The sequence below is a fragment of the Scyliorhinus canicula genome, chromosome 8 (genome assembly GCF_902713615.1).
Source record: "Scyliorhinus canicula chromosome 8, sScyCan1.1, whole genome shotgun sequence".
NCBI classification, from domain to species: Eukaryota; Metazoa; Chordata; class Chondrichthyes; order Carcharhiniformes; family Scyliorhinidae; genus Scyliorhinus; species Scyliorhinus canicula.
Genome location: NC_052153.1, coordinates 167177844 through 167204775, shown reverse-complemented (window position 1 = coordinate 167204775; position 26932 = coordinate 167177844). Strand labels below are relative to the sequence as shown.

Here is a 26932-nt window from a genome sequence, read left to right as displayed (position 1 = left end):
GACAGGCTTTGGGGGTAAGGAGAGGAGTTACTCGCCATAGGATTCCTAACCTCTGACCTGCTCTTGAAGCCACAGTATTCATATGGCTGGTTCTATTCAGCTTGTGGTCAATGGTAACCCCCCCAGGTTGATAGTGGGGGATTTAATGTGAAGGAAAACACTTCAGTGTTTCACGAATCTGATCTAATTTCCACAGTTACCTTCTATAACTATTACCTTCTGACAGCCTTCACAATTTGCTTTCCAATGGTCCTTCACTTTCCCCTACAGTGCAACTATGGGGACTTAAATTTCAGTTCGAGATTCTATAGCAAATGAACAAAGCCTATTGAGGTAGGGAAGGAGAGAGAAAGGAAAAGAAAAATCACAGGCTGGAATTCAATACTGGGGTGTGTCTGTTTATAAATCACCTGAATTTCACTCCCATAGTAAAAAGAATCTTTGGTGTGTTTACAATACTAATTTAAGAGGCTTTCATATTTTGGTATTAACCGCCGTTACCAACAGTCTGAATTTCCACTGGATAAGGTTTCACGCCCAACCTCTCGAAACTGGTATTATTGTTCAGCAGTCATTATTTAAACTCAAACTCTATATGCATTATGTAATTAGCCAATTAAGGCTTAGTTTAATTTTACATTCCATCAGTGGCAATGTTCAGCTTTAGGGAGTTTTCAGTAACAAATTCCATTGGGGTCCAAAACTACTAAACTCTGGATGGTCATATCCCGGATGTACCCCCCCACCCACAAGATATGTTAGGAGATCCCTCAGAAGTCCCGATGCACTGACTACATGGGAATTGCATGGAAAATTTTCCCAGCATCTGGAACTCTCCAAAACTCTGTTAACGTCAGAGACCTCAGATGGTTCCGATTTACTTACCAAAAATAATTACCCAGAAAATGTTAGAAGGATTAATACCAGTTCTAACTCCTGGGTAACAATACTATTGACACCCCGACTCCACACTAGACTCTTGTCTAACCCCTCCGATCATTCCTTCCCAATCAGATTACTCCCCCTAACTAACCAACTACACCCCCCGACCCTCCCAACACAGCTAACTACCCCCCCCCCCCCGACTCCTCTGACCCACCTTACCCCCTCACCCCATTTTACTGCCATCCTGTCCCATCATCCACCATTTACCCTATACACTTGACTTCTCTCTGTAGCTTCTCAAATACAATACAGCAACTAGCGCCGTTAAACGGGGGCACACATGGCTGAGCTTTCCCATCGTAGTGCAGGAGCGTCGGGAGGACGACTCTGGAGAACCGGTATGTTCCATGTTTCCGAGAAGGCCTGGTGCCAAAGCCCAGGTGGGAAACATGGAGCTCTGGTGCAAGTTAAGTCAACAGGGGCGGACTGACAATCTGACTGTGATTGCCACTCCTCGGAAGAATAGGCCCATTGGAGAGACTGACATAGGTTACAATTCCTTAAGACATTAAAGAGATGTGGGTGTCTCCACTGATTGGAATTTCAGTGAAAAAAAACAACTATTTGGAAGAATTCTGGCTACGTCAAAGGTAAAAGAGTAACAGTGCCACACATCTACACTGTCCATTAATTATTCCCATACAGTGCCAGAAATGAGCGCACAATTATGAAGCATCAAAGAATGGAAAATCTGTTTCATTCCTGAAAGAGCTGGATATCTTTGATCCGCTCCGACTGCAGGCTCTGTGTAGGACAAGCACATTGCTTCCAAGAACACTCCTCCTCCACCCATCCAAAAATGGTAAACTTTTCACATTGAATATTGAAGTGCGAGAGGGCCTTTTTAGTTCATTTAGTGATATTTATTCGTGACACAGAAAATGCAAGCTGGTGATATTGCACATTTTGTTTTAAATCCTTTGAGCTTGTGTATAGCACTGAACGCAGTGGCATTTCATGTTGAAAGACAAGACGCACTGGGTGATAAACAAGGTGTTGACAAGCCTATGGAAGAGAGTGTTTAAAAAAAGAAAATCACCCCAGCTCAGCTGGTCTGCTTCAGCCAATCTATTTAATGCTCCCAGCTCCTCCCCAGTGCGTTGAGCTGATGTTTCCTTCACATCAGATTACTCAGACCTACTCTACTTAAAGCAGACATTTTACAATGAAGCTAAGGACAGTGTTAAGAGTATCCTCAGTGACTGCAAATTAGTTCCAAATGCTGTCTGGATTATAACGATACCGATTAAGGATAAATTCAAAAAAGAATTCATGATAAACCTCTTTACCCAGTGGGTGGTGATAATGTGCAACTTGCTGGTTGAGCTGAAGAGGAAGGTGGGCAAACACAAGGGAGGAAGGGACAGTTAATGGGGTTTGATGAAATAGGCTTGTGCAGAGCATAAACACCAACACTGATCAGTTGGGCTGAATGGCCTGCTTCTCTGGTGTATATTCTGCATTCTGCTGTTTTACCGAGGCGAGTAAGCCCTCGAGTACATAGGCAATGTAGTACAATGGGCCGCTAGAAGTCGTCTGTACAATATTCTGAATCTGGAATAAGTTTTCAAAGGTTTCCTATTATAGCCATTATTGCCTCAATTTTGAATTCTAGTTCTAATTGAGAACACAGCTGTTACCACAACACAATTAAGTTGCGCGTTTTGGCTGCTGTTCCACTCTGCAGTTTATTGCTATTATCCAGAAACCTCAGGTGTCTTTGTGCTTCCCCCGATGATTTTGCAGGCGTCTGCTCCTCACTCAATTCATAATACATGCAGGGGAAAGCTAGAGAAGTGCACAAGAGAGAAAATAGACGGTTCTGCAGATAGAATTAAATGAAGAGGATGAAATGGGGCACATTGAATGGCAGAGCAGGCTGAAAGGGCCGAGTGGCCTACTTCTCCTAATTCATATAAACATCAGTTGGGTCAAACAGCCCGTAACTGGGTTATAAATGAAAAATAGCCTCGTTATGTATGCATATAGACACAGAATTGTGATTTCACTTAATCTCACATAATTAAAGTTTTTGGGTTTCTTAAATTACATTTGTGATATAGTTAAAACTTGCAGATTCCGACTTCCGGTGGCGGCGATGAGCGAGTAAGCCGCGCATTCGGTGGCTCTCACTCCGGCGGGAGTTGTGGACCTTGTTCCCCGGTTTTCCGGTACTGCTGAGCTCTGGAAAGACGGCCACGGAGGGGCTGAGGAACGGGCAGAGCTGCATGGAACCGCTGGAGAGCAGAAAGCAGTGAAAACGGGAAAGGAAAGGACAAAGGCACGGTGCAGGGGAAGCTGACCCGGGAGCAAAGATGGTGGCCCTACGGACCTCGGACCCGCCGATCCAGCTAGCGCTGGAAAACATGCTGCAGGTGATTAAAAGCAGTTTTGAAGCATTGAAGCGGGATAACTTGGACCCACTTCAGAAGGCAGTGGATCAATTGAACCAGAGATTGGATGCCCAGGACAAAAAAGTTAAGGAGCTGGGGGAAGCGGTGGAGGAGCAGGCGGACACGCAGACGATTGCTGCGTTAGAAGTCGATGGGTTGAAGGAGAGGCAGAGGAGACTGCTGGACAGAGTAGAGGAGCTGGAAAATAGAGCCCACAGACAAAATCTGAGGATCATCGGCCTCCCGGAGGGGGCTGAGGGAGCAGATGCCACAGCGTTTGTGGCTGACCTGTTGATGCAGCTGATGGGGGCTGACGCCTTTCCGCGACCGCCGGAGCTGGAGGGGGCACATAGGGTACAGGCGGGGCAGATGCGTCCGGGGGGGTCCCCCCGTCCGATGGTGATCAGGTTTCACAGGTTCACGGATAAGGAGCGGGTGTTGCAGTGGGCAAAGAGCGCTAAGTGCAGCACGTGGAATAACAGTGTTCTTCGCATCTATCAGGACCTAAGCCAGGAGGTGGCCAGGCGTCGAGCAGCCTTTAAACAAGTTAAGGAGGTTTTGTTTAAAAAGCACGTGAAGTTTGGTCTGCTCTTCCCAGCTCGTCTTTGGGTCACGCACCAGGGCCAACACCACTACTTCTCCGATCCCGAAGAAGCGATGGACCTGGTGAGGGATCAGGGGCTGGTCCCGCAAAAAGGACCCACGGACGCAAACTAGAGTCCGAGAGTTATTGTCTTGTGGGGGATTCCTTCTGTGCCTGGACTGCCGGCCGACTGTTTACTGCTTTAAAGGTGCCTTGTATTGTATCTTTGGCAGCTTTTGCCTACGGGGGAGAGGAGATCCCCCTCTGGCTTTCTTTTACCTTTTGTCGTGCTCTTTTTGTTTGTTGGAGCCTTCACTGTAACATAAAGGTGGCTGGTAAGCAAAGGGGATTAAAGTTTTTGGTTGTGGGTTTTTATGTTTGCTTTGGGTGGGTGTTATACAGGTACTGTGTTACTGCGTTGTTACTTTATTAATGCTCAGAAAGCGAATGTGTGTTAACACTTAGCTGTTTACACAGTATTACACCTGGAGCAGCTTCACTTTGCTGTTTGATGTCCCCACCTCGTTTGATCTTTCCCATTTTAGTGAGACTGCTCCAGTAGGTCAGATCGGGGGGTGGCGTGTTGATGAGTGGGGGGGATGAGGGCGGGGAAACAATGGGAGTGAGACAAGTGGGCGGCGGAAGGATGGGTCATCACCTGGAAGGTCAGAACACTGAATGGGCCAGTCAAAAGGGCCCGTGTGTTCGTGCACTTGTGGGCTCTAAAGGCGGACATAATTATGCTGCAGGAGACACATTTGAAAGTGTCTGGCCAGATTAGACTAAGGAAGGGCTGGATCAGCCAGGTCTTCCACTCGGGCTTCGACTCATCCGGGGGGGCCAATTCCAAGTCCAGGGGGGTAGCAGTTATGATCAATAAGCGGGTTTAATTTGAGGCGGAGGGCATAGTCGCAGACGGCGGGCGGAGATTCCTTATGGTAAGGGGCAAACTGGAGGGGAGGAGAGTGGTGCTGGTGAACATATATGCTCCGAATTGGGACAACGCCTCGACCCGGGTCTAGACCGGTCATGTCCCAGAACGGGTCGGCTCCCAGCAATGGCAGGGAGCTGAAAGGGTTCATGAAGCAAATGGGGGCAGTAGACCCATGGAGAGCCAGACAGCCGATGGGGAGGGGGTATTAGTTTTACTCACATGTTCACAGAGTATACGCTGGGATCGATTTCTTTATCATGAGCACGGACTGTGTAGGGGAGGTAAAAAAATACGGAATACTCGGCAATCACTATTTCGGACCATGCCCCGCACTGGGTGGACCTGCAGGTCTGCGGAAAGAATTACCAACACCCGCAATGGAGGTTTGATGTAGGATTGTTGTCGGAGGAGGGGATATGTGAGAGACCGCGGAAGTGTATGCAAAATTACTTGCAGGTGAACGATACGGGGGAGGTTTCAGCAGCGACCCTATGGGAGGCGCTGAAGGCAGTAGTGAGGGGGGAGCTAATCTCAATTTGGGCTCACAGGGTCAGGACGGACAGAGCAGAAATGGATAGATTGGTTAAGGAGATCCACCGGATAGAAGAGGAGCATGCGGGGTCCCCGGGTGAGGACCTACGCAGGGAGAGACGGAGACTGCAGGCGGAACTGTGAGTGCTATCCACGAGTAGAGCCGTGGAACAACTTAGGAAGGCGAGGGGAGTGGTGTATGAGCATGGGGAGAAGGCCAGCAGATTGCTAGCGCAGCAACTCAGGAGGAGGGAGGCGGCTAGGGAAATAAGTAGAGTGATGGATGGGGAGGGGAGAAGAGTGGAGGACCCGGCAGGACTGAATAAGGTATTTCGGGACTTTTACAGTAAGCTCTACACTTCAGAACCCCCGGAGGAGCCGGAGGAGATTAAACTGTTCCTGGTCGGACTAACCTTCCCAAAGGTGGGCAGGGGACTAGCGGAAGGGCTGGGGGCCCCGATTAGAGCGTAGGAGGTATTGGGGGGCCTAAAGGCCATGCAGTCGGGGAAAGCTCCGTGACCGGATGGATACCCAGTAGAGTTTTACAAAAAGTTCTCGGAGATAGTGGGGCCAGTGCTGACCAGGGTTTTTAATGAGGCAAGGGACAGAGGGACCCTGCCGCCGACAATGTCGCAGGCCACCATCTTGCTGATATTAAAGCGGGACAAGGACCCGGAATCCTGCGGGTCATATAGGCCAATCTCCCTGATTAATGTGGACGCCAGGCTCCTGGCGATTAGAATTGAGGACTGTGTACCGGAGGTGATTGGGGAGGACCAAACAGGGTTTGTTAAAGGCAGACAGCCAACTTGAGAAGATTACTTAATGTGATTATGATGCCCCCGACGGGCAAGGAGGTGGTGGTAGTGGGGGCAATGGACGCTAAGAAGGCCTTTGGCTGGATGGAGTGGGACTATTTGTGGGAGGTACTCAGACGGTTTGGGTTCGGGGAGGGACTGGTGAATTGGGTCAGACTATTGTACCAGGTCCCAAAAGCTAGCGTAAGGACGAACAGGACAACGTCAGACAATTTCAGACTTCATCGCGGGACCAGACAGGGATGCCCACTCTCCCCGTTGCTGTTCGTGCTGCCAAAAAACCGTTGGCGATTGCTCTGAGAGCTGCAAACGGATGGAAGGGAATGACGGGGGGGGGGGGGGGGGGGGGGCACAAGGTCTCTCTCTATGTGGACGACCTGCTCCTGTACGTGTCGGACCCACTGGCCGGGATGGACAATATACTGAGAACATTGAGAAAGTTTGGCCAGTTCTCAGGGTACAAATTAAATATGACCAAAAGTGAGATGTTTGTAGTGCAGGCAAGGGGCCAGGAGAGTAGGCTGAAGGAGCTGCCATTTAGGCTGGTTGGGGAAAGTTTCCGTTACTTGGGGATACAGGTGGCACGAGACTAGGGCAGGTTACATCAATTAAATTTGACTAGAGTGGTGGAACAAATGAAGAGGCAGTTTTGGATATGGGATGCACTCCCGCTATCACTTGCGGGGAGGGTGCAGACGGTAAAGATGACAATTCTCCCTAGATTCCTGTTCATTTTTCAGTGCCTCCTGATCTTTATCCCGTGGTCCTTCTTCAGCAAAATCATTATGAGCTTTGTCTGGGTGGGAAAATCCCCGCGGGTGAGGAAGGCGATGCTGGACTGGCATTGCCGAATCTGATCAACTATTACTGGGTGGCTAACATAGCCATGATAAGGAAATGGATGGTGGGTACGGGGTCTATTTGGGAGCGGGTGGAGGCGGCTTCGTGCAGGAGCACCAGCTTGGAAGCCCTGGTCACGGCTCCCCTACCACTTTCGCCGGCCAGGTATTCCACCAGCCCAGTAGTGGGGGCGGCCCTGCGGATATGGGGCCAGTGGAGGAGGCATGTAGGGGAGGTGGGTGCATTGGTCTGGGCTCCAATATGTGATAACCATCGATTTGCCCCCGGGAACATGGATAGTGAGTTTCGAACATGGCGGCGGGCGGGGGTGAGGAGGGTGGGCGATATGTTCCTGGAGGAGAGCTTTGCGAGCTTGAGGGCGTTGGAGGAGCAATCTGGGCTGGTAAGGGGAAATTACTTTGGGTACTTACAGGTGCAGGACTTTGTCCGCAGACAGGTCCCATCCTTCCCACGCATCCCGCCAATAGGGATCCAGGACAGAATAGTCTCAAGAGGAGAAGGAGGAGAGGGTAGAGTCTCGGATATCTACAAGGTGCTCATGAAGGGGGCAGAGTCCCAGACGGAGGAACTGAAACTCAAATGGGAGGAGGAACTCGGCGGGGAGATGGAGGACGAGGTATGAGCGGAAGCCTCAAGTAGGGTAAACTCAACCGCAACATGTGCCAGGCTCAGCCTGATTCAGTTTAAGGTCGTTCACCGGGCCCACATGACGGTGGCTCGGATGAGCAAATTCTTTGGGGTAGAGGTCAAGTGCGCTAGAGGAGGACCAGCGAACCACGTTCACATGTTTTGGGCATGCCCTAAGCTTAGGGGGGTACTGGGAAGGATTTGCGGGTGTCATGTCCCGGGTCCTGAAAACAAGGGTGGTGATGAGTCCAGGGGTGGCAATTTTCAGGGTTCCGGAAGACCCAGGAGTCCAGGGCGAGAAAGAGGCCGATGTGTTGGCCTTTGCTTCCCTGATAGCCCGGCGGCGAATACTGCTGGCATGGAGGGACTCAAAACCCCCGAAGACCGAACAATGGCTTTCGGACATGTCGAGTTTTCTGGGTATGGAAAAAATCAAGTTTGCCTCGAGGGGATCTGTACTGGGGTTCGCCCGAAGGTGGCAACCATTCGTCGACTTCTTCGCGGGAGATTGAACGTCAGCGGGGGGGGGGGGGGAGGGGGGGGGGTGTAGATTAGAGTCGAATAGGAGGGATAAATAGGCGGGTAGTGTCTATGGGAGAGGAGCGGTTATGTGCACTATGGTTTGGTTGAAGTGTTGGTTTTCCATTGATGTTTGCATATTTCTGAAATCTGTAACTGTTTACAATGCCAAAAAATACCTCAATAAAATTGTTTGTTTAAAAAAAACTTGCAGATTCCTACGATGCTAGAGGGTTTAATTTGTCAGGGTACAATTTAGCTAACACTGGGGTTTAGGTATTCAGTGCAATGACAGGACGTTTAAAATACACCTTTAATGTCCTCATGGCCACATTGCAAACTGTGGGGCTATTGCGAGAGAAGAATTGGAAGAATGGAAGAACAGGATGAAGGCAAACTGCCATCTGTTGTTTTGATGAAAAAAATACAGCCATTTCAGGGGTCTTGTTCAAACTAAATTATAACATAATGAACTGGCACCGACAGGGTTCGAAAGAATTAGAAAGGGACAGCCAAAGTTACATCTCTTCTGCAGAGGAAGAAAATACGGTGGCAGGGGTTATTGTTCTGGTATATAACCGTCTTGGTCTCATACAATAAATGGAAAATAATCTTATCTTGGTGTCACAAATCAAACTTATTGCATAAATGTTTATTAAAAAACTTTCATGAAAAACAAAATAATATAAAACAATTAACTCAAGTTACAGTATCAAAGAAGACAAGCAAGCGAAACCACAAATTAACTTAACCCTACAGAACTAAACTAAAGCCCTTAACAACTGATGGCGACCAGCTCTTCAAAGTAGGAAATGAATGGCTGCCACCTTTGGAAGAACTCTTCTACTGACCCCCTGATGGTGTACTTAACCTTCGCCAAATGTAAGAACGACATGAGGTCACCCAATCAAACCGAGGCATTGGGCGAAGCAGGATTCCTCCACCAAGCAGAACTCACCTCCGAGCTATTAATGAGGTAAAGGTGAGGGCCCATCTTCATTCCACTCCCTCTGGAGCACCGCCGATTGACACCCTGAAAATGACTAGCAGCGGACAAGGCTCCAAATCAACGTTGAGTATCTCTGACATGGTGTTGAAGAGACCCACAAGCTTACTTACTTGGGACAGGTCCAGAACAGAGTGTGGTTAGCCGGCCCTCCGCTCACACCAGCCCACCGCCCTGGAGACAATGGAACCCGGATCACTGAACCACAACATTAGCTTCTGAAAACTGGCTGCCCAATAGTAAAATAATAAATTGGGTAAAGCCAAGCCTCCTGATTGCCCATCTCTCTGGAGGAACGCCCCATGGACTCCTTGGGGTCTTAACCACCCAAATAAATAAGGACTCGGCAAAGAAGGACCTGGGGAGAAAAGTGAGGAGACATTTAAAATGAATGTGCTCCCAAGATTTTTATTTCTTTTTCATTGTCTGAACCCTGACCGCCAAGAACAGGGGGAGGTTGACCCACTTCTGCAAGTCAGATTTGACTCCGTTAACCGGACTAGTATAACATAATTTATGAAGCAAGGCCCAATTGTGGGCCACCCAGATTCCCAGATAACAAAAGCTAGATCTGGTAAGGCGAAAAGGTAACATCCCCTGGATTAACCGGGAAGTATTTACTCTTATCCAAATTCAACATATTCCCAGAGAAGGAACCAAAGTTCCCAAGCAGCTTCATTATCTCATCCATAGTGGATACTAGATTAGTAATATAAAAAAAGCAGGTAATCCGTGTACGTGGACACCCTATACCCGACTCCTCCCGACTTATCCCCCTCCACTTACTGGAAGATCTCAGCACTCAAGCAGTTTGGTCGCATAGTGGTTAGCACAGTTGCGTCACAGTTCCAGGGTCCCAGGTTCGATTCCCGGTTTGGGTCACTGTCTGTGTAGAGTCTGCATGTTCTCCCCGTGTGTGCGTGGGTTTCCTCCGGGTGCTCCGGTTTCCTCCCACAGTCCAAAGATGTGCAGGTGAGGTGGATTGGCCATGCTAAATTGCCCTTAGTGTCCAAAAAGGTTACGTGGGGTTACTGGGTTGCGGGGACAGGTGGAGGTGTGGGCTTGAGTAGGGTGCTCTTTCCAATAGCTGGTGCAGACTCAATGGGCTGAATGGCCTCCTTCTGCACTGTCAATTCTATGGTTCAATGATTCTATTGCCAAAGCAAACAAGAACAGGGACAAGAGCGGAGACAATGGACATTGGATTGGATTTGTTTATTGTCACGTGTACTGCAGTACAGTGAAAAGTATTGTACTGCGTGCATTCCATACATAAAAACCATAGGACATACATAACTACACAATGTAACTACATAGACACAGGCATTGGGTGAAGCATACAGGAGTGCAGTACGACTCAGTAGAGAAGATTTGTGAAGAGATCAGATCAGTCCATAAGAGGACCATTTAGGAACCTGGTAAAAGCAGGGAAGAAGCTGTTTGTGAATGTTAGCGCGAGTTCTCAGACTTTTGTATCTCCTGCCCGATGGAAGAGAAGTTGAGTGGCACGGTAGGACAGTGATTAGCACTGTGGCTTCACAGCTCCAGGGTCCCAGGTTCGATTCTCTGCTTGGCTCGCTGTCTGTACGGAGTCTGCACGTTCTCCCAGTGTCTGCGTGGGTTTCCTCCAGGTGCTCCGGTTTCCTCCCACAGTCCAAAGATGTGCAGGTTAGGTGGATTGGCCATGCTAAATTGCCTTTAGTGTTCAAAAGGGTTAGGAGGAGTTACTGGATTACCAGGCTGGGATGGAGGTGTGGGCTCAGGTGGCGTGGTCTTTCCCAGGGTCAGTGCAGACTCAATGGGCTGAATGGCCTCCTTATGCACTGTAAATTCTATGTTCTATGTTGAATAAGCTGAGTGGAAGGGGTCTTTGATTATGCTGCTTGTTTTCCCTAGGCAGCGGGAGGTGTAGACAGAGGGGAGCTGGGTTTGTGTGATGGACTGGGCTGTGTTCATGACTCTCTGTAGTTTCTTACGGTCTTGGACCGTATAACATCCCTGCCTCGTGCCCCTCTATTCAAGGCTTACATGGGAAATTAGAGATAGTATTGGTCCAAGGAAGAACCATGCAAATTGGCCAAGGAAAACAACAGATCTGAAGATGGGGAGTAGTTTAGAATTCAGCAAAAAATTAAACTCCAAAAATAACAAGAAAAATGCAAACATTAACAAGGAACCTCAACATTTCCACATGTCAAGTTTACTATTCCCAACATCCAAAATCTTCAATCACTCCGCGCCCAGCCCATACTTCTTTATAAAGGAATCCACCTCCCCCCCGGCCATCAGAAAAGTATTTTCCCTCAAAAGGCACTCTTAGCCGCGCCATATACACCACCCCAAAATGGATTTAGCTTTTGTACTTGCTTTGATGAATGTGGCCCACCGTTCACCAGCTCTGCTCCCACATCCTGGTAAAACATGGTGGCCTGGCCTTCCTATTTGTTGTTGCGATGCTTCCTCACCCATCGCAGGACCCACTCCCGCTTTTTTTCTTTGAAGCTGTGAAATTTCATGATTACTGCTTGCGGTGCTTTGTCAGGAAGAGGCTTCTGTCCGGTAGGTTCGATCCAGCTCTGGAGGGGACGCAAGTCCACCCTCCCCCACCATCTTCCCAAACATCTCCGCAAAACACTCTGTGGGAGTTGGGCCTTCCATTCCCTCTGGCAGCCCCACAATTTGGATGTTTTGCCTCCTGGAACGTTACTCCAAATCGTTCACTTTGGCTTTCACAGTGCTTTATTCACCAGAGATAACTCCGTGTCCAGAAAGGCAATCTGGTCACACTGCCATCGATTTGCGGAGATCCCCCGCCACAACCCGCCAGCTTTTGGCAAATTCTTCGGCACAGTGCTCGTAAGCCTTTCGGCAGTCCGTGGAGTGGCCGAAGTCCCAGAGGCTGTCTCTGCCATTTTTTTCCACCGACTGCCCCAAGAGGCTTCCGACTTTGTCGACGAACTTCAACTTTCAGTATTTTTCTTCCCCTCGGTATTCTGGGCATTTCACTGATGTATATTCCTTATCCCATTAAAGACGTGGGTATTTAAATGAAAATACCCCCCAATGATCGGAAGGAGCGATCACAATATGGTGGAATTTAAAATACAGATGGAGGGTGAGGGAGTAAAATCAAATACTAGTGTTTTGTGTTTAAACAAAGGAGATTACATGGGGATGAGAGAAGAACTAGCTAAGGTAGACTGGGAGCTAAGACTTTATGGTGGAACAGTTGAGGAACAGTGGAGAACCTTCCAAGCGATTCTTCACAGTGCTCAGCAAAAGGTTTATACTAACAAAAAGGAAGGACGGTAGAAAGAGGGAAAATCGACCGTGGATATCTAAGGAAATAAGGGAGAGTATCAAATTGAAGGAAAAAGCATATAAAGTGGCAAAGATTGCTGGGAGATTAGAGGACTGGGAAATCTTTAGGGGGCAACAGAAAGCTACTAAAAAAGCTATAAAAAGTAAACTTGCTCAGAATATAAAAACAGATAGTAAAATTATCTACAAATATATAAAACAAAAAAGAGTGGCTAAGGTAAATATTGGTCCTTTAGAGGTTGAGAAAGGAGTTTTAATAATGGGAAATGAGGAAATGGCTGAGGAACTGAACAGGTTTTTTGGGTCGGTCTTCACAGTGGAAGACACAAATAACATGCCAGCGACTGATAGAAATGAGGCTATGACAGGTGAGGACCTTGAGAGGATTGTTATCACTAAGGAGGTAGTGATGGGCAAGCTAATGGGGCTAAAGGTAGACAAGTCTCCTGGCCCTGATGGAATGCATCCCAGAGTGCTAAAAGAGATGGCTAGGGAAATTGCAGATGCACTAGTGATAATTTACCGAAATTCACTAGACTCTGGGGTGGTCCCTGTGGATTGGAAATTAGCAAACGTGACACCACTGTTTAAAAAAGGAGGTAGGCAGAAAGCAGGAAATTATAGGCCAGTGAGCTTAACTTCGGTAGTAGGGAAGATGCTGGAATCTATCATCAAGGAAGAAATAGCGAGGCATCTGGATAGAAATTGTCCCATTGGGCAGACGCAGCATGGGTTCATAAAGGGCAGGTCATGCCTAACTAATTTAGTGGAATTTTTTGAGGACATTACCAGTGCAGTAGATAACGGGGAGCCGATGGATGTGGTATAACTGGATTTCCAGAAAGCCTTTATCAAGGTGCCACACAAAAGGTTGCTGCATAACAGTGGAACATAACATTCGGGCCTCACGGTAGCATGGTGGTTAGCATCAATGCTTCACAGCTCCAGGGTCCCAGGTTCGATTCCCGGCTGGGTCACTGTCTGTGTGGAGTCTGCACGTCCTCCCAGTGTGTGCGTGGGTTTCCTCCGGGTGCTCCGGTTTCCTCCCACAGTCCAAAGATGTGCGGGTTAGGTGGATTGGCCATGCTAAATTGCCCGTAGTGTAAGGTTAATGGGGGGCATTGTTGGGTTACGGGTATACGGGTTACGTGGGTTTAAGTAGGGTGATCATTGCTCGGCACAACATCGAGGGCCGAAGGGCCTGTTCTGTGCTGTACTGTTCTATGTTCTATGTTCTATAAGATAAAGATGCATGGCATTAAGGGTAAAGTAGTAGCATGGATAGAGGATTGGTTAATTAATAGAAAGCAAAGAGTGGAGATTAATGGGTGTTTCTCTGGTTGGCAATCAGTAGCTAGTGATGTCCCTCAGGGATCCGTGTTGGGCCCACAATTGTTCATAATTTACATAGATGATTTGGAGTTGGGGACCAAGGGCAATGTGTCCAAGTTTGCAGATGACACTAAGATGAGTGGTAAAGCGAAAAGTGCAGAGGATACTGGAAGTCTGCAGAGGGATTTGGATAGGTTAAGTGAATGGGCTCGGGTCTGGCAGATGGAATACAATGTTGACAAATGTGAGGTTATCCATTTTGGTAGGAATAACAGCAAATTATATTATTATTTAAACGATAAAATATTAAAGCATGCCACTGGGCAGAGAGACTTGGGTGTGCTAGCGCATGAGTCACAGAAGGGTGGTTTACAGGTGCAACAGGTGATTAAGAAGACAAATATTTTGTCCTTCATTGCTAGAGGGATGGAATTTAAGACTAGGGAGGTTATGCTGCAATTGCATAAGGTGTTAGTGAGGCCACACCTGGAGTATTGTGTTCAGTTTTGGTCTCCTTACCTGAGAAAGGACGTACTGGCACTGAAGGGTGTGCAGAGGAGATTCACTAGGTTAATCCCAGAGCTGAAGGGGTTGGATTATGAGGAGAGGTTGAGTAGACTGGGACTGTACTCGTTGGAATTTAGAAGGATGAGGGGGGATCTGATAGAAACATATAAAATTATGAAGGGAATAGATAGGATAGATACAGGCAGGTTGTTTCCACTGGCGAGTGAAAGCAAAACTAGGGGGCATAACCTCAAAATAAGGGGAAGTAGATTTAGGACTGAGTTTAGGAGGAACTTCTTCACCCAAAGGGTTGTGAATCTATGGAATTTCTTGCCCAGTGAAGCAGTTGAGGCTCCTTCATTACATGTTTTTAAGGTAAAGATAGATAGTTTTTTGAAGAATAAAGGGATTAAGGGTTATGGTGTTCGGGCCGGAAAGTGGAGCTGAGTCCACAAAAGATCAGCCATGATCTCATTGAATGGCGGAGCAGGCTCGAGGGGCCGGATGGCCTACTCCTGCTTCTAGTTCTTATGTTCTTATGTTCTTATAAAACTAAGCAAAAAGGGCTAAAAGTGCAGTACCCTAGTGGGAGCATGTCCTCCGTCTACATAACACCACTGGAAGCTCGCATAATTACAATTTAAATCGTCTTTCCACGGGTACAAAACTTGAACATTGCTGAAAAAAGACATTTTGTTGAAGCTTTGCCTCTTGCACTCATCAGGGCATTCGCAAGAATACCACTGTCAGGGATAACAACACATGCATGAGAACAGAGTGCTGATTGGCTGGCAAGTAGATTCTGATTGGTAGAAGCATTGTCATGGAGAATGCACCAGTTCCTTAATGATGGTCAAAAGTTAACTGCCAAGCATTGCTTGAAAATTTAAACTAAGCCGCTTGATTATGATTGGTCAAGGCCTTGTCGCAAATAATGAACTAGCGAATCGCTATCACTTGCTTAGCTGAAACAGATGCAAAGAATTAAAAAGGCAGTGCGTGGGTTTCCTCCGGTTTCCTCACACAGTCCAAAGATGTGCAGGTTAGATGGATTGACCATGCTGAATTTCCCCTTAAGGTGGAATTACAGGAATAGGGCGGGGGTTTAGGCTTAGGTAAGGTAGTCTTTCGAAGGGTTGGTGCAGACTCAATGGGCTGAATGGCCTCATTCTGCATTGTAGGGAATCTATGAAATATTGTCCCATCGCAGAATCACATTTAATGTTATATTATCCTGTGTTTTGAGTTTTCCAGCAGGGACTGGTGGGATGTAGTCTGTAACTTGCCTATTGCAAACAGCAGCTGGGACATGCTGTTTGATACAATCCAGCAGAATTTGGGATATACGCCCTCCAGGATAGTGCATCCACACGACTGGAACCCCTTTCACAAACATTCACTCTCTCCACCACCCAACGAACAGTGGCACCCTTGTGGATTGTCTACAAGATGTACTCCAGAACTCTGCAAGGCTTTTTAGCCATCACCTCTCATGACCATAACTATCTAGAAGCACAAGGGCAGCAGACATGTGGGGACACCACCATCTGGTAGTTCCCCTCCAAGTCACTCACCATCCCAACTTGGAAATAGATCACCGTTCCTTCATTGTCAATGAGTGAAAATCCTGGAACTCCCTCCCTCACAGCACTATGGGTGTACCTACACCACAGGGACTGCAGCGTTCAAGGAGGCGGGTCACCGCCCTTGCCACAGGCAAGTAGGGTTGGGTAATAAATGCTGCCTAACCTGCCCAGAAATGGCACTAAAGTAGCAAATCTATTTGTATTCACTGACTGTGTGCACATGTCACCTATAGATATTTTCTCCAACTCAAAATCACTGATTTTAATGCGTACGTTAAACTCCTAAACCGCTGGTCCATATTACAGCAATAAAAGCTTCTAACTTTTGAAGTATGATTATGAAATATAATGACCATACCGCGTAAGTATTGATCCATTTAACAACAGACTTCCAATTTATAAGGACGGGTGCATTAATAATTTGATTCCCTCCTACTGCCCTCGCCATGAAGTGCTATTCAATTGGAGAACATGACCGTCTAGTGAGCGTGATAGTGGAGGTGGACAGGGAATATTCGAGGTGCCCACCGTGGAGGGATTGGCGAGGAGGAAAAAGTTGCAGGGGCAATTTGACAGGCTGACAATGGGGAGGGCGGTAGGGCAACTGCGTAGGGCAAGAGGGGTGCAATAAGAGTATGGGGAGAAGCTGAGCCACATGCTGGCGCACCAGCTGCGGAGGCAGGCTGTGTCCAGGAAAATATTGAAGATCTGGACTGGGGCTGGGGATGTGGTGTCAGAGCCAGGAAAGATAAATGAGACATTTAGAGAGTATTACCAGGGACTTTATGACGCAGACCCAGGAGGAGAGGAGGGGGACATGGGGTCGCAGATGAGTGAGAGAGGTGTGGGCGGGGGCCAGCGAATCATGCGCACATGTTTTGGGGTTGTGAAAAATTGGGAAGATTCTGGGCGGGAGTGTTCGCAGTCTTAGCCAGGATAGTAGAGGAGGGAGTGGACCCGGACCCTTTGGTGGCGATATTTGGTGTTTCAGAGAAGCCGGAGCTCATGGAGAGGAGGAAGGCCGATGTCTTGGCCTTCGCCTCTCTGATTGCATGGTGGCGAATTTTGCTGGAGCGGCGGTCGGCATCGCCACCAGGGGTAGCAGCAGTTGGGTGACCTGTATGACTTCCTGCGGTTAGAGAAGATAAAGTAAGGGGCTCAGCAGGGGAGTTTCAGAAACGGTGGGGGATGTTTGTGACCATTTTTTTGAGGAGCTGTTCGTCGCAGGGGTGTGAAAAAGGAGAAAAATCTGTACAAACTGTATCGTTGATTGTTGGGAAGAATGATTCCCGGGGTGTTTATTTGTTGTAACCTATTTTGATACAAGTTTGAATAAAATGCGTTTAAAAAAAAAAGAGAAAATATTCAATTGGAGGCATTGGGGGACAAACAGCATTGAACGAGATATAAAACCACAGCTATCTGAGGGCAGCAGACAGAGGTGGGTCAGGAGGAGAGTCAAGGGAGAGGAAACTAAGAAAGGGACTGGTTAGGGTGATGAAGAGGATGGGGTGGCTGCATTCCAACATGCAAGGAGACAATGATAAATGTCTAAGCAAGCCCATTGCAGAATAGCAGAAAAGGAATAGCGATAATCCGATGATGGCAGCAGGACAGAAGAGGAGAGGGAAAGGCTGGGGATATGGATCTGGGGAGTGGGCAAATTACTTGGGGTGGCTTGGATGTAGGCTTGGGGTGAGGGTGGGGGGGAAAAGAGGGATGAAAACTGGGAGACAATAAAAGGATCTGGAATGGCAGCCAAAATGAAAGCACATATGGACACAGAATTTCAGGTGGTTAACACTGCTGCCTCACAGCGCTAGGGACCCGGGTTCGATTCAGACCTTAGGTGACCGCCTGTGTGGAGCTTGCACATTCTCCCCGTCTCTGTGTGGAGCTTGTACATTCTCCCAGTGTCTGCATGAGTTACCTCCGGGTGCTCTGGTTTCCTCCCACAATCCACAGATGTGCAGACGGGGATGGGGCGGGGGAGTGGGCATGGGTAGGGTGCTTTTTCAGAAGGTTGGTGCAGAACTGGTGAGCGAAATGGCCTCCTTCTGTATTGTAGGTATTCTATGATTTGTTACATATGCATGACAAAGCTTAGAATATGAAAAGCACACAGTAGAAGATTGTAAAGAATAAAAGTAAAGAATAATGGTGCATCCACAACTGTAATTGCATAAGATTCTCCCTCACAGCAAGTTCCTGTGGTGGCCATGGTGCCCACCAGAAAGCAAGTATCTTTGAACAGGGAGTTTTGAGGCCAGGTTCCAGCATCACTGGCCTATTCCTCTCCATCGACATGATCGGCAGAAACTAGACTTTTCAGACAGCTGGAGTTGGATATTCAAAAAAAGACACCTACATTTTCAAAGCACTACATGAAACTGTCACAGGCTCGCCTAGATGCTGTCACCACACAGTAAGGATACCTCAAGTTAAAGAAAAACAAACATTGACCACAATTAAAAGCAAATCCTTTTTTGTCACCTGTGTCTTTGGATTGAACACAATGAAAATGAACTTTATTTTGCATTTCCAGTCCAAAGTCTCAAAAAGATTACATGCTCTTTGCAAATCCACATCAACATTGTTTGAAAGCAGCAAATGCTGGAATCACTCAACAGGCCGAGCAGTATCCGTAGAGAGTGGAACAGTGTTGATGCTTCAGATCAGAACTGACCTGCTAAGTGTTTCCAGCATTTTCTGCTTGTTTTGCGGCCTTGCAGCATCTGCAGGATCTTTCTTTTGGTTTAGAAATTGGATGCAACTCGTCCTGACAAATAAGAATCATAGTTATCAATCCACCAAAGTTGTTTCGCAAACAAACTTCATCATTACTCCATAATACTCGGAAAAGCAATGATATTTCACACGTTACCTCCACTTCAACGGACTGCTTTGACAAGTCGCACGGTGGTTTCTGTGCCTTGGCTCTTGTGGCATACCAATACGCGACGAGTGCTGCAATGGTGCCAATGCCTATTAGAGTGGATGGTGGAAGGGAGCATATGAACCTCCGGACCTCCCCAAATTCTGGTATCCGCAGCTGTGTCAACAGCTCACTCGCCTGCATGGCTGCAATGGGATTTTCACTTCTGTGGCAGAGAGAAGCAAAACAGATATCAGCACATGTCCACTGTATCGTAGAATAAATTAAATTACAGCATGAACCAAGGCCATTGAGGCCGGATCTCACTTTCCAGCTCAGGTCCACTGCCTCTCCATCGACCTGAGCACTGCCTTTTGGTTATGGCACGTCACGCTCATGTCCACTTCATAGAATCGACGGCACAGAGACAGGCCCTTCGGCCCAAACTGGTCTATGCCAACCAAAAAGCCCATCTAAGATAATCCCATTTGCCAGCATTTGGCCTATATCCCTCTACACCTTTTCTATCCATGTATCTGTCCAAATGCCTTTTAAGTGTTGTCAATGTCCCTGCCTCAACCACTTTCTCCGGCAGCTCATTCCACATACGCACCACCCTCTTGTATAAAAAAGGTTGCTCCTCAGGTTCCCATTAATTCTTTCCCCTCTTAACATAAACCTATGCCCCCTCGTTCTTGATTCCCCAACCCTGGGAGAAAGACTGAGTGCATTACCCTATCCCTGCCTCTCATGATCTTATACACCTCGATAAGATCACACCTCAGTCTCCTATGCTCCAAAGAAAAAAGTCCGAGGCTGTCCAATCTCTCCCTATAACTCAGTCCCTCGATTCCTGGCAACATCCTTGTCAATCTCTTCTGCACTCTCTCCAGTTTAATAACATCTTTCCTACAGCAAGGTGACCAAAACTGAACACAATACTCCAGGTGTGGCCTCACCAATGTCATGTTCAACTGAAACATAACTTCCCAACTTCTATACACAATGCCTGACTCAATGCCCTGACTCCACCTTTAGTGAACCATGCACCTGAACTCAAGGTCCCTCTGTTCCATGATACTCCACAAGATCCTACCATTCACCGTGATAGTCCGAGTCCGACCTTGATTTGACTTTCCAAAATGCAACACTTCGCACTTACCTGTATTGAACACCATTTGCCATTTCTCGGCCCATTTCCCCAGCTGATCAAGATCCGGCTGCAATTTTTGATAACCTTCATCATTGTCTACAATAACACCTGTTTTAGTGTCATCTGAAAACTTACTGAACATGCCTTGTACATTCTCATCCAAATTGTTGATATCGATAACAAACAGCAATGGGCCCAGTACTGACCCCGAGGCACTTATTAAATGTTATGAGCACTTCTGCCTCTCCCACCCTTTCAGGCAGTGAGTTCCAGATCCTCACCACCCTTCCGGTGAAACAATTTCTCCTCAAATCCCCTCTAAACCTCCTGCCTCTCTCTAAATCAACACCCACCTCACCCACCCTCTCCCCCCCCCCCCCCCCCCCCCACTGCCACCCTGGGCTATGAACCCCTCGCCCACAGGAAATAGGACCTTCCCATCCAGTGTTGTGGCATACCAATAGCCTAGGAGTGCTGCAATGGTGCCAATGACTATGACAATTAGGTCATCCTTCAATCTCCTCTCTTCTCTAGAAATAATCTTTTCCTATCCAATCTTTCCTGATAGCTGCAATTTTCTGGTGCAGGTAACTTCATCACAAATCTTCTCTGCACTCTATCGTGCAAACACATTGGGCGCGATTCTCCGCAAATGCGGAGAGTCGTAAAGGCTGCCGTGAAACACGGCCAGTTTCACGGCAGCCTCCGCGCCCTCTCCCGGGACCCGATTCTCCCCCCCGGTCAGGGCTAGCAGCGGGGCCCCGTGAACCTCGGCATCGCAGGCTTAGCAACCGTCACTAAGCCCGCGCGCCAAGGGTCACGGCGGCTGACGCGCACGATGATGACAGTCGCGTATGCGCGGATTGGACGGCTCCAACCCGCGCATGCGCAGATGACGTCATCACGCATATGCGTCAAACCCGCGCATGCGCGGGCCATCATGCCCCTCAGCGGCCCCGCGGACTGATCCTGCGGGGCGGTGGAGGAACAAAGAGTGCACGGGTTTCAGACCCGCTGCCCGCGATCGGTGCCCACCGATCGCGGGCCCATGCCACCCTTGGCACGGCCATGGTGCGGCCGTGCCAATCGGTGCCATGGTTGTCGGGAACGGCACTTTGCGGCCGTTTTCACGAACGGTGAGAGCAGGTGTGTTTGCGTTCGTGAAAACGGCCGTAAACTCGGCCCATCGGCTAGGGGAGAATCGCTGTTTGCTGTAAAAAAACGGCGAGCAGCGATTCGTGTCATAGGGCAGCCGTCGGGGGGGGGGGGGGGGGGGGGGGGGAGGGGGGGGGTGGAGAATAGCGGGAGGTCGGGAAAAATGCCGGGAAGGCCCTCCCGCTATTCTCCGACCCGTCGTGGGCAGCGGAGAATCGCGCCCATTGGGTGGGATTCTGCGTCACCAACGCCAAAATCGCGTTCAGCGATCGGCCGGGAATCCCTGTTTCTGACTAAATCGGGGCGGCAGTGCTTTCGTGATGCTCCGCCCCCTCCAAAGTGGTGTACTCTTTGAGTCCGCCGCACGTCATATCAACGGCCTCAGGACGTTGCCTGAGGCCCACTCCCGATGCTCCGTCCCCGACCAGTTGAGTTCCCGATGGCATGGGTCTCATGGTATTACCTACCGGAAACTCGGCATGGCAGCTGCGGACTCAGTCCATCACCACCACAGTTGAGAGAGAGCCGATCTGTGGGCAGGGGGACTTTGGAAGGGGCTGGGCGCACATGGGGCTTGCGAGCCGGCCAAAGGGGGCCGTATTTTGCAGGCCGGGTCTGCACACGCCCACGCCATGTTGCATGGCATGGCCACTGCAGGCCGCCGCATGCACGGCCATAGACCTGGCAATTCTCCGGCCGTATCGGCAGCTAGAGCCAGGTGCTCCAAGCTGCCTTCCTGCTAGCCCCCAGCCAAATGGAGGATCGGTGGCCGTTTTGCGCCAAATGTTCGGTCGGAAAAGGCCACCGTTCCCATACCAGCGTCGGGACATAGCCTGAGAATCAGAGAATCCAGCCCATTGTTTCTATCGTGCGGTAACTGTATGCAGTACCCCAGCTATGGCCTAATTAATGTTTTATACAGTTCCAGCAGAACTATTAGCTGATAAAAGCAAGTGTCCCATAAGGTTTCTTTCCCAACTTATTTACCTGTCCAATAACCTTCGGGGATCTGTCGACATGCACTCAAGATCCTTCTGCTCCTCTATATTCCTCAGTACCAAACCATATTGTGTATTCCTTTGCGTTGCTAGCCTTCCCGAAATGCATTATCTCGTACTTCTCTGGCATGAACTCAATTTGCTACTTGACCGCTCACCTGACTAGTCCATTCATATCGACCCACAGTATCAGCCACACGGCCACTTTTCATATCTGCAAACTTCTTATACCCACCCCCCTACATTCATGTCCAAATAGATGACTTGTATAAACTACATAAAAAAAAAGAGACCTAGTACAGAGCCTGAAGAATCCCACTGGAAACAGCGTTCCAGTCACCCATCGACCATTACACTTTGTTTCCTGCCTCTTGAACTAATGTTGGATTCATCGTGCCACTTGTACCTTGGATGCCATGGGCACTTACTTTTGTGAGCAGTCTTCCATGGGGAACCTTGTTAATAGCCTCGCTAGAATCCAGATAGACTTCATCAAACGTACTACCCTCACTGACCAGCCTCAAAATATTCAATCACGTTCGTCATACACGGCCCTTTTACAAATCTGTGCTGAGTAATGTTGATTAATCCAGGCCTTGCTAAGTGAAGATTTATCCTGCCCCTCAACAACTTTGTTCCCCAAATAGTTTGGGGAACCACCTAGGTTAGGCTGACTGGCCGGTAGTAACTCAGTCTATCCCCTTTTTCCTCAGTGGTATAGCTTTAGTTCATCCGCCAATTCTCTGGCACCACACCTGTAGTTGGAGAGGATTGAAGAACGATGACAAGAGACTCTGCTGGATATATTTCACCCAGGCCTGGGGTTCATCCACTTTCAAAGATGTTAAGCACTTCAATTACTTCATCTCTTACTGTGCTCATTGATTCTAATATTTCACATTCCTCATTCCCGATGGCAATGCATCATCACTCCCTTTTTGTGAAAACAGACACAAAGCATTAAGAACTGTAGCACTGGATGGAAAAAAAGAAACGCAATTGGAATTCAGTGCTGAAGAAATAGAACTTTACTCTGTCCTCCACCAGCTCACGTTGATACCCAGTGTCAACATCAACCTCTTTTAATATATTACATGTTAAAAGTAGGGTAAAGCTAAATCAGCATTATGCAACATATTATCCTTAATCAGAGTGCCCTAAGCCCCACTGCATCAGTGTGACATTTTTATTTCCACACACACACGCTGGAGGAGATGATGATTAATATCAGGAATGTTCCAAAAGTGTTTGCAGCTTACATTAACTTCTATTTAGTGCAGAATGCCAGCGAATTTGCCACAGTTTTGAATCATTCTTTAAAAGTATTATCAGGGATCATTTACAAAACTTGCTCAATTTTTCCCAGGTTTTCTAGTCAAGGCTGCATGGTGAATCAGTTAGCTGTGGAGAACTCTCAAGAATTTTTCCCCCCAAGGCAATTGCACAAGAACATTAAGAAAGAACTCAGGTACATTGTTGCCCAAATCAATTTAGATTTCTCACATACTAAACCACCCACCCAAATAATGAGACTTTACACATATTCTTAGAGTCTTCCGCATTGCAATTTGTCAAGCTGCAAAGACATGGAAGATGCATATTAAGACACACGATAGTATTATTACTGTGTTTTACTGCAGTGTGTCTGATGGACGGCTATAACAGCCCCTCTCACAGAGTCAGTCTGGGCGGTGCGGTGGCGCAGTGGTGAGCACTGCTGCCTCATGGCACCCGGGTTTGATCCCAGCCCCACTGTCAGTTTGAATTTTGCACATTCTCCCCGTGTCTGCGTTGGTCTCACCCCACAATCCAAAGATGTGCAGGGTAAGTGGATTGGCCACACTAAATTGCCCCTTCATTGGAAGAAAAAGGTTTTTTTAAAAAGTCAGTCTTAAGTAAAAACAAATATTCACCCAAGTTCACATTTTTTTTGCATAGCAGTCGACATTGCAATCTTTTCTTGCAAACGATCAATGGGATTTTGAAATGGCATTTTGTTTACGTGGCAAGCAACTGTGCAATATTGAAAAACAGAACGAGTACAAGGTCCTCAGGTGCATTACATTAATCTCCATTAGTTGCCATGAAACAGATCATAAAGCGTTCAATTAAACTACATCTTTGCTTATTTAAAAAGTGGACTTTGCTGAACCAAAATGATGGCTGCAACAGGCCACATGATCCACAGGTTGGCTACAGTTTCTACAAATTTCCAATGCAGTTACAGGACAAAAGCTCAATCCTCATCCATGTGCAATCTCACACCTCTCATTGTAAGGACACATTGATTGTCAGGACACATTACAACCAATTAAACCAGGGAGCAGCAGATGACCCACCGCCCTAGCCTGGCGCTATAATAAAGTGGAAGCCATCGAATCTCATTATACCTGTAAGGTACAAAAAGCCACAATTTATGCTTTTAAGAGAACAAATGGATTTTAAAATTTTAAAAAAGAAATTTAAAGTGGCCAATTCAATTTTTTCCAATTAAGGGGCAATTTAGCATGGCCAATCCACCTAGCCTGCACATCTTTGGGTTGTAGGGGTGAGACCCATGCCGACACAAGGAGAATGTACAAGCTCCACAGGGACAGTGGCCAGGGGCTGGGATCGAACCTGGGTCCTCAGCGCCATGAGGCAGCAATGCTAACCACTGCGCTACCGTGCTGCCCGGGAACAATGGATTTTATTCAGAGGCATAAAACTGCTGGTTACTACTCTGTAGTTGGTTCATTAATGGGCAACATCACATGACTTAAACTCTGGCCTTTGGAAAGTTTTAATATTACATTTTAAGACTCACAACTTAGTCTGTTGTTTAAACCCCAGACAGCAATCATCAAAGCAAGACTCCAGGCCGAGCCCCTGTCTGCAAAAAGTCGGAGCCTCATCAGACCTTGGGGAATAGATAGACAGGCATTTCTATGGCTGCAAATGAGACTCCAGGATGATGTGTTGTCTCCCTGGTGCTAGGGTAAAGGATATCTCAGAGCTGTTACAGGACATTGTGAAGGAGGAGGGTGAACAGCCAGTGGTCGTGGTACACATTGGTACAAACAACATAGATAAGAAAAAGGGATGCGGTCCTAAGAGCAGAATATAGGGAGTTAGGATAAAGTAAAAAGTAGGGCCCCAAAAGTAATGATCTCAGGATTACTACCAGTGCCATGTGTTTGACAAAGTAGAAATACAGGATATACTGGATGAATAAGCGGCTGAAGAGATCGTTTTTTAAAAGATGACCCAATTATTTATTTATTTATTTTCCCAACTAAGGGCAATGTAGTGTGGCCAATCCACAGAACCTGCACACTTTTGGGTTGTGGGTTGAAGCCCACGCATACGCGTGCAGAATATAGAACAGTACAGCACAGAACAGGCCCTTCAGCCCTCGATGTTGTGCTGAGCCTTGTCCAAAACCAAGATCAAGCTATCCCACTCCCTGTCATTCTGGTGTGCTCCATGTGCCTATCCAATAACCGCTTGAAAGTTCCTAAAGTGTCCGACTCCACTGTCACAGCAGGCAGTCCGTTCCACACCCTAACCACTCTCCGAGTAAAGAGCCGACCTCGGATATCCCTCCTATATCTCCCACCCTGAACCTTGCCCCCTTGTAACAGCTACATCCACCCGAGGAAATAGTCTCTGAACATCCACTCTATCTATCCCCCTCATCATCTTATAAACCTCTATTAAGTCGCCTCTCAAACTCCACACGGATAGTGACCTGGAGCCGGGATCTGAAAAGCGGCTGAAGAGATAGTGTGAGAGAGGAGGGTTCCTGGGTCATTGGGACCAGTTCTAGGAGAGGAGAGAAGGGACTAGTGAAAACTGAACTGGTTACATAGAGAGAGTATTTGCTAGAGTGTATAAACTATAAGGCAGGAGGTTGGGAATCTACGCAAGGAGTCAGACGAGGGGAAAATCAAGGACAAGAACAAAAGACAGTAAGGGGAGTAAGAAAAGTGTTAGCTAAATCAAGGGTCAGAATCAAACAGGGTCTCAGGGAAAAGTAGTGGGAACAGGATAAGTAATGTTAAAAAGACAAGTGTTAAGGCTTTGTGCCTTAATGCATGAAGCAGTCACAATAAATTGGATGAGTTAATTGCGCAAATAGATGTTTGCAGATACTATATAGTCAGAATTACAGAGGTATCATTGTAGTGTGACCAGGAATGGAAACTTAACATCCTGGGGCTGGTTTAGCTCACTGAGCTAAATCGCTGGCTTTTAAAGCAGACCAAGCAGGCCAGCAGCACGGTTCGATTCCCGTACCAGCCTTCCCGAACAGGCGCCGGAATGTGGCGACTAGGGGATTTTCACATTGAAGCCTACTCATGACAATAAGCGATTTTCATTTCATTTTCAGTATTTAGGAAGGACAGACAAAAAAGGAAAAAGCGGTGGAGTTGCACTAAAGAGGAAATTAATGCAAGGAAAGATATTAATGAGGAAAGATATTAGCTACAATGATATGGAATCTATATGGGTATAGCTAAGAAACACAAAAGGAGCAAAAAGTGTTAGTTGGGGTTGTTTATAGACCCCCGACTGTAGTGGTTGCGTTGGGACTGACATTAAAAAGGAAATTAGAGATGCATGCAATAAAGGAACATCTGTAATTATGGGTGACTTTAAACTACATATGCATTGGGCAATTTAAATTAGTAACAATAGCGTAGAGGAAGAATTCCTGTGGTGTGTACAGGATGGTTTTCTGGATCAATACGTTAAGGAATCAACGAGAGAATAGGCCATCCTAGACTGGGTATTGTGTAATGAGAA

The 26932-nt window shown here is 47.5% G+C and overlaps 1 protein-coding gene across 6 annotated transcripts in view; it reads right to left on the bottom strand.

Moving 5' to 3' along the window:
• Positions 1 to 26932, bottom strand: part of acsl1a (acyl-CoA synthetase long chain family member 1a) — a 295407-nt gene that overhangs the window by 100972 nt on the left and 167503 nt on the right. For 4 of the 6 annotated variants that reach the window (XM_038805668.1, XM_038805664.1, XM_038805667.1 and 1 more), the window contains exon 2: positions 18848 to 19064. In XM_038805668.1, coding sequence (XP_038661596.1) covers positions 18848 to 19042 — 195 coding nt within the window. In that variant the 5' untranslated portion in view covers positions 19043 to 19064. Of the gene's footprint in view, positions 1 to 18649; positions 18743 to 18847; positions 19065 to 22899; positions 23079 to 26932 lie in introns of those variants that run through there. The other 2 variants (XM_038805666.1, XM_038805669.1) reach the window with 2 other exon arrangements.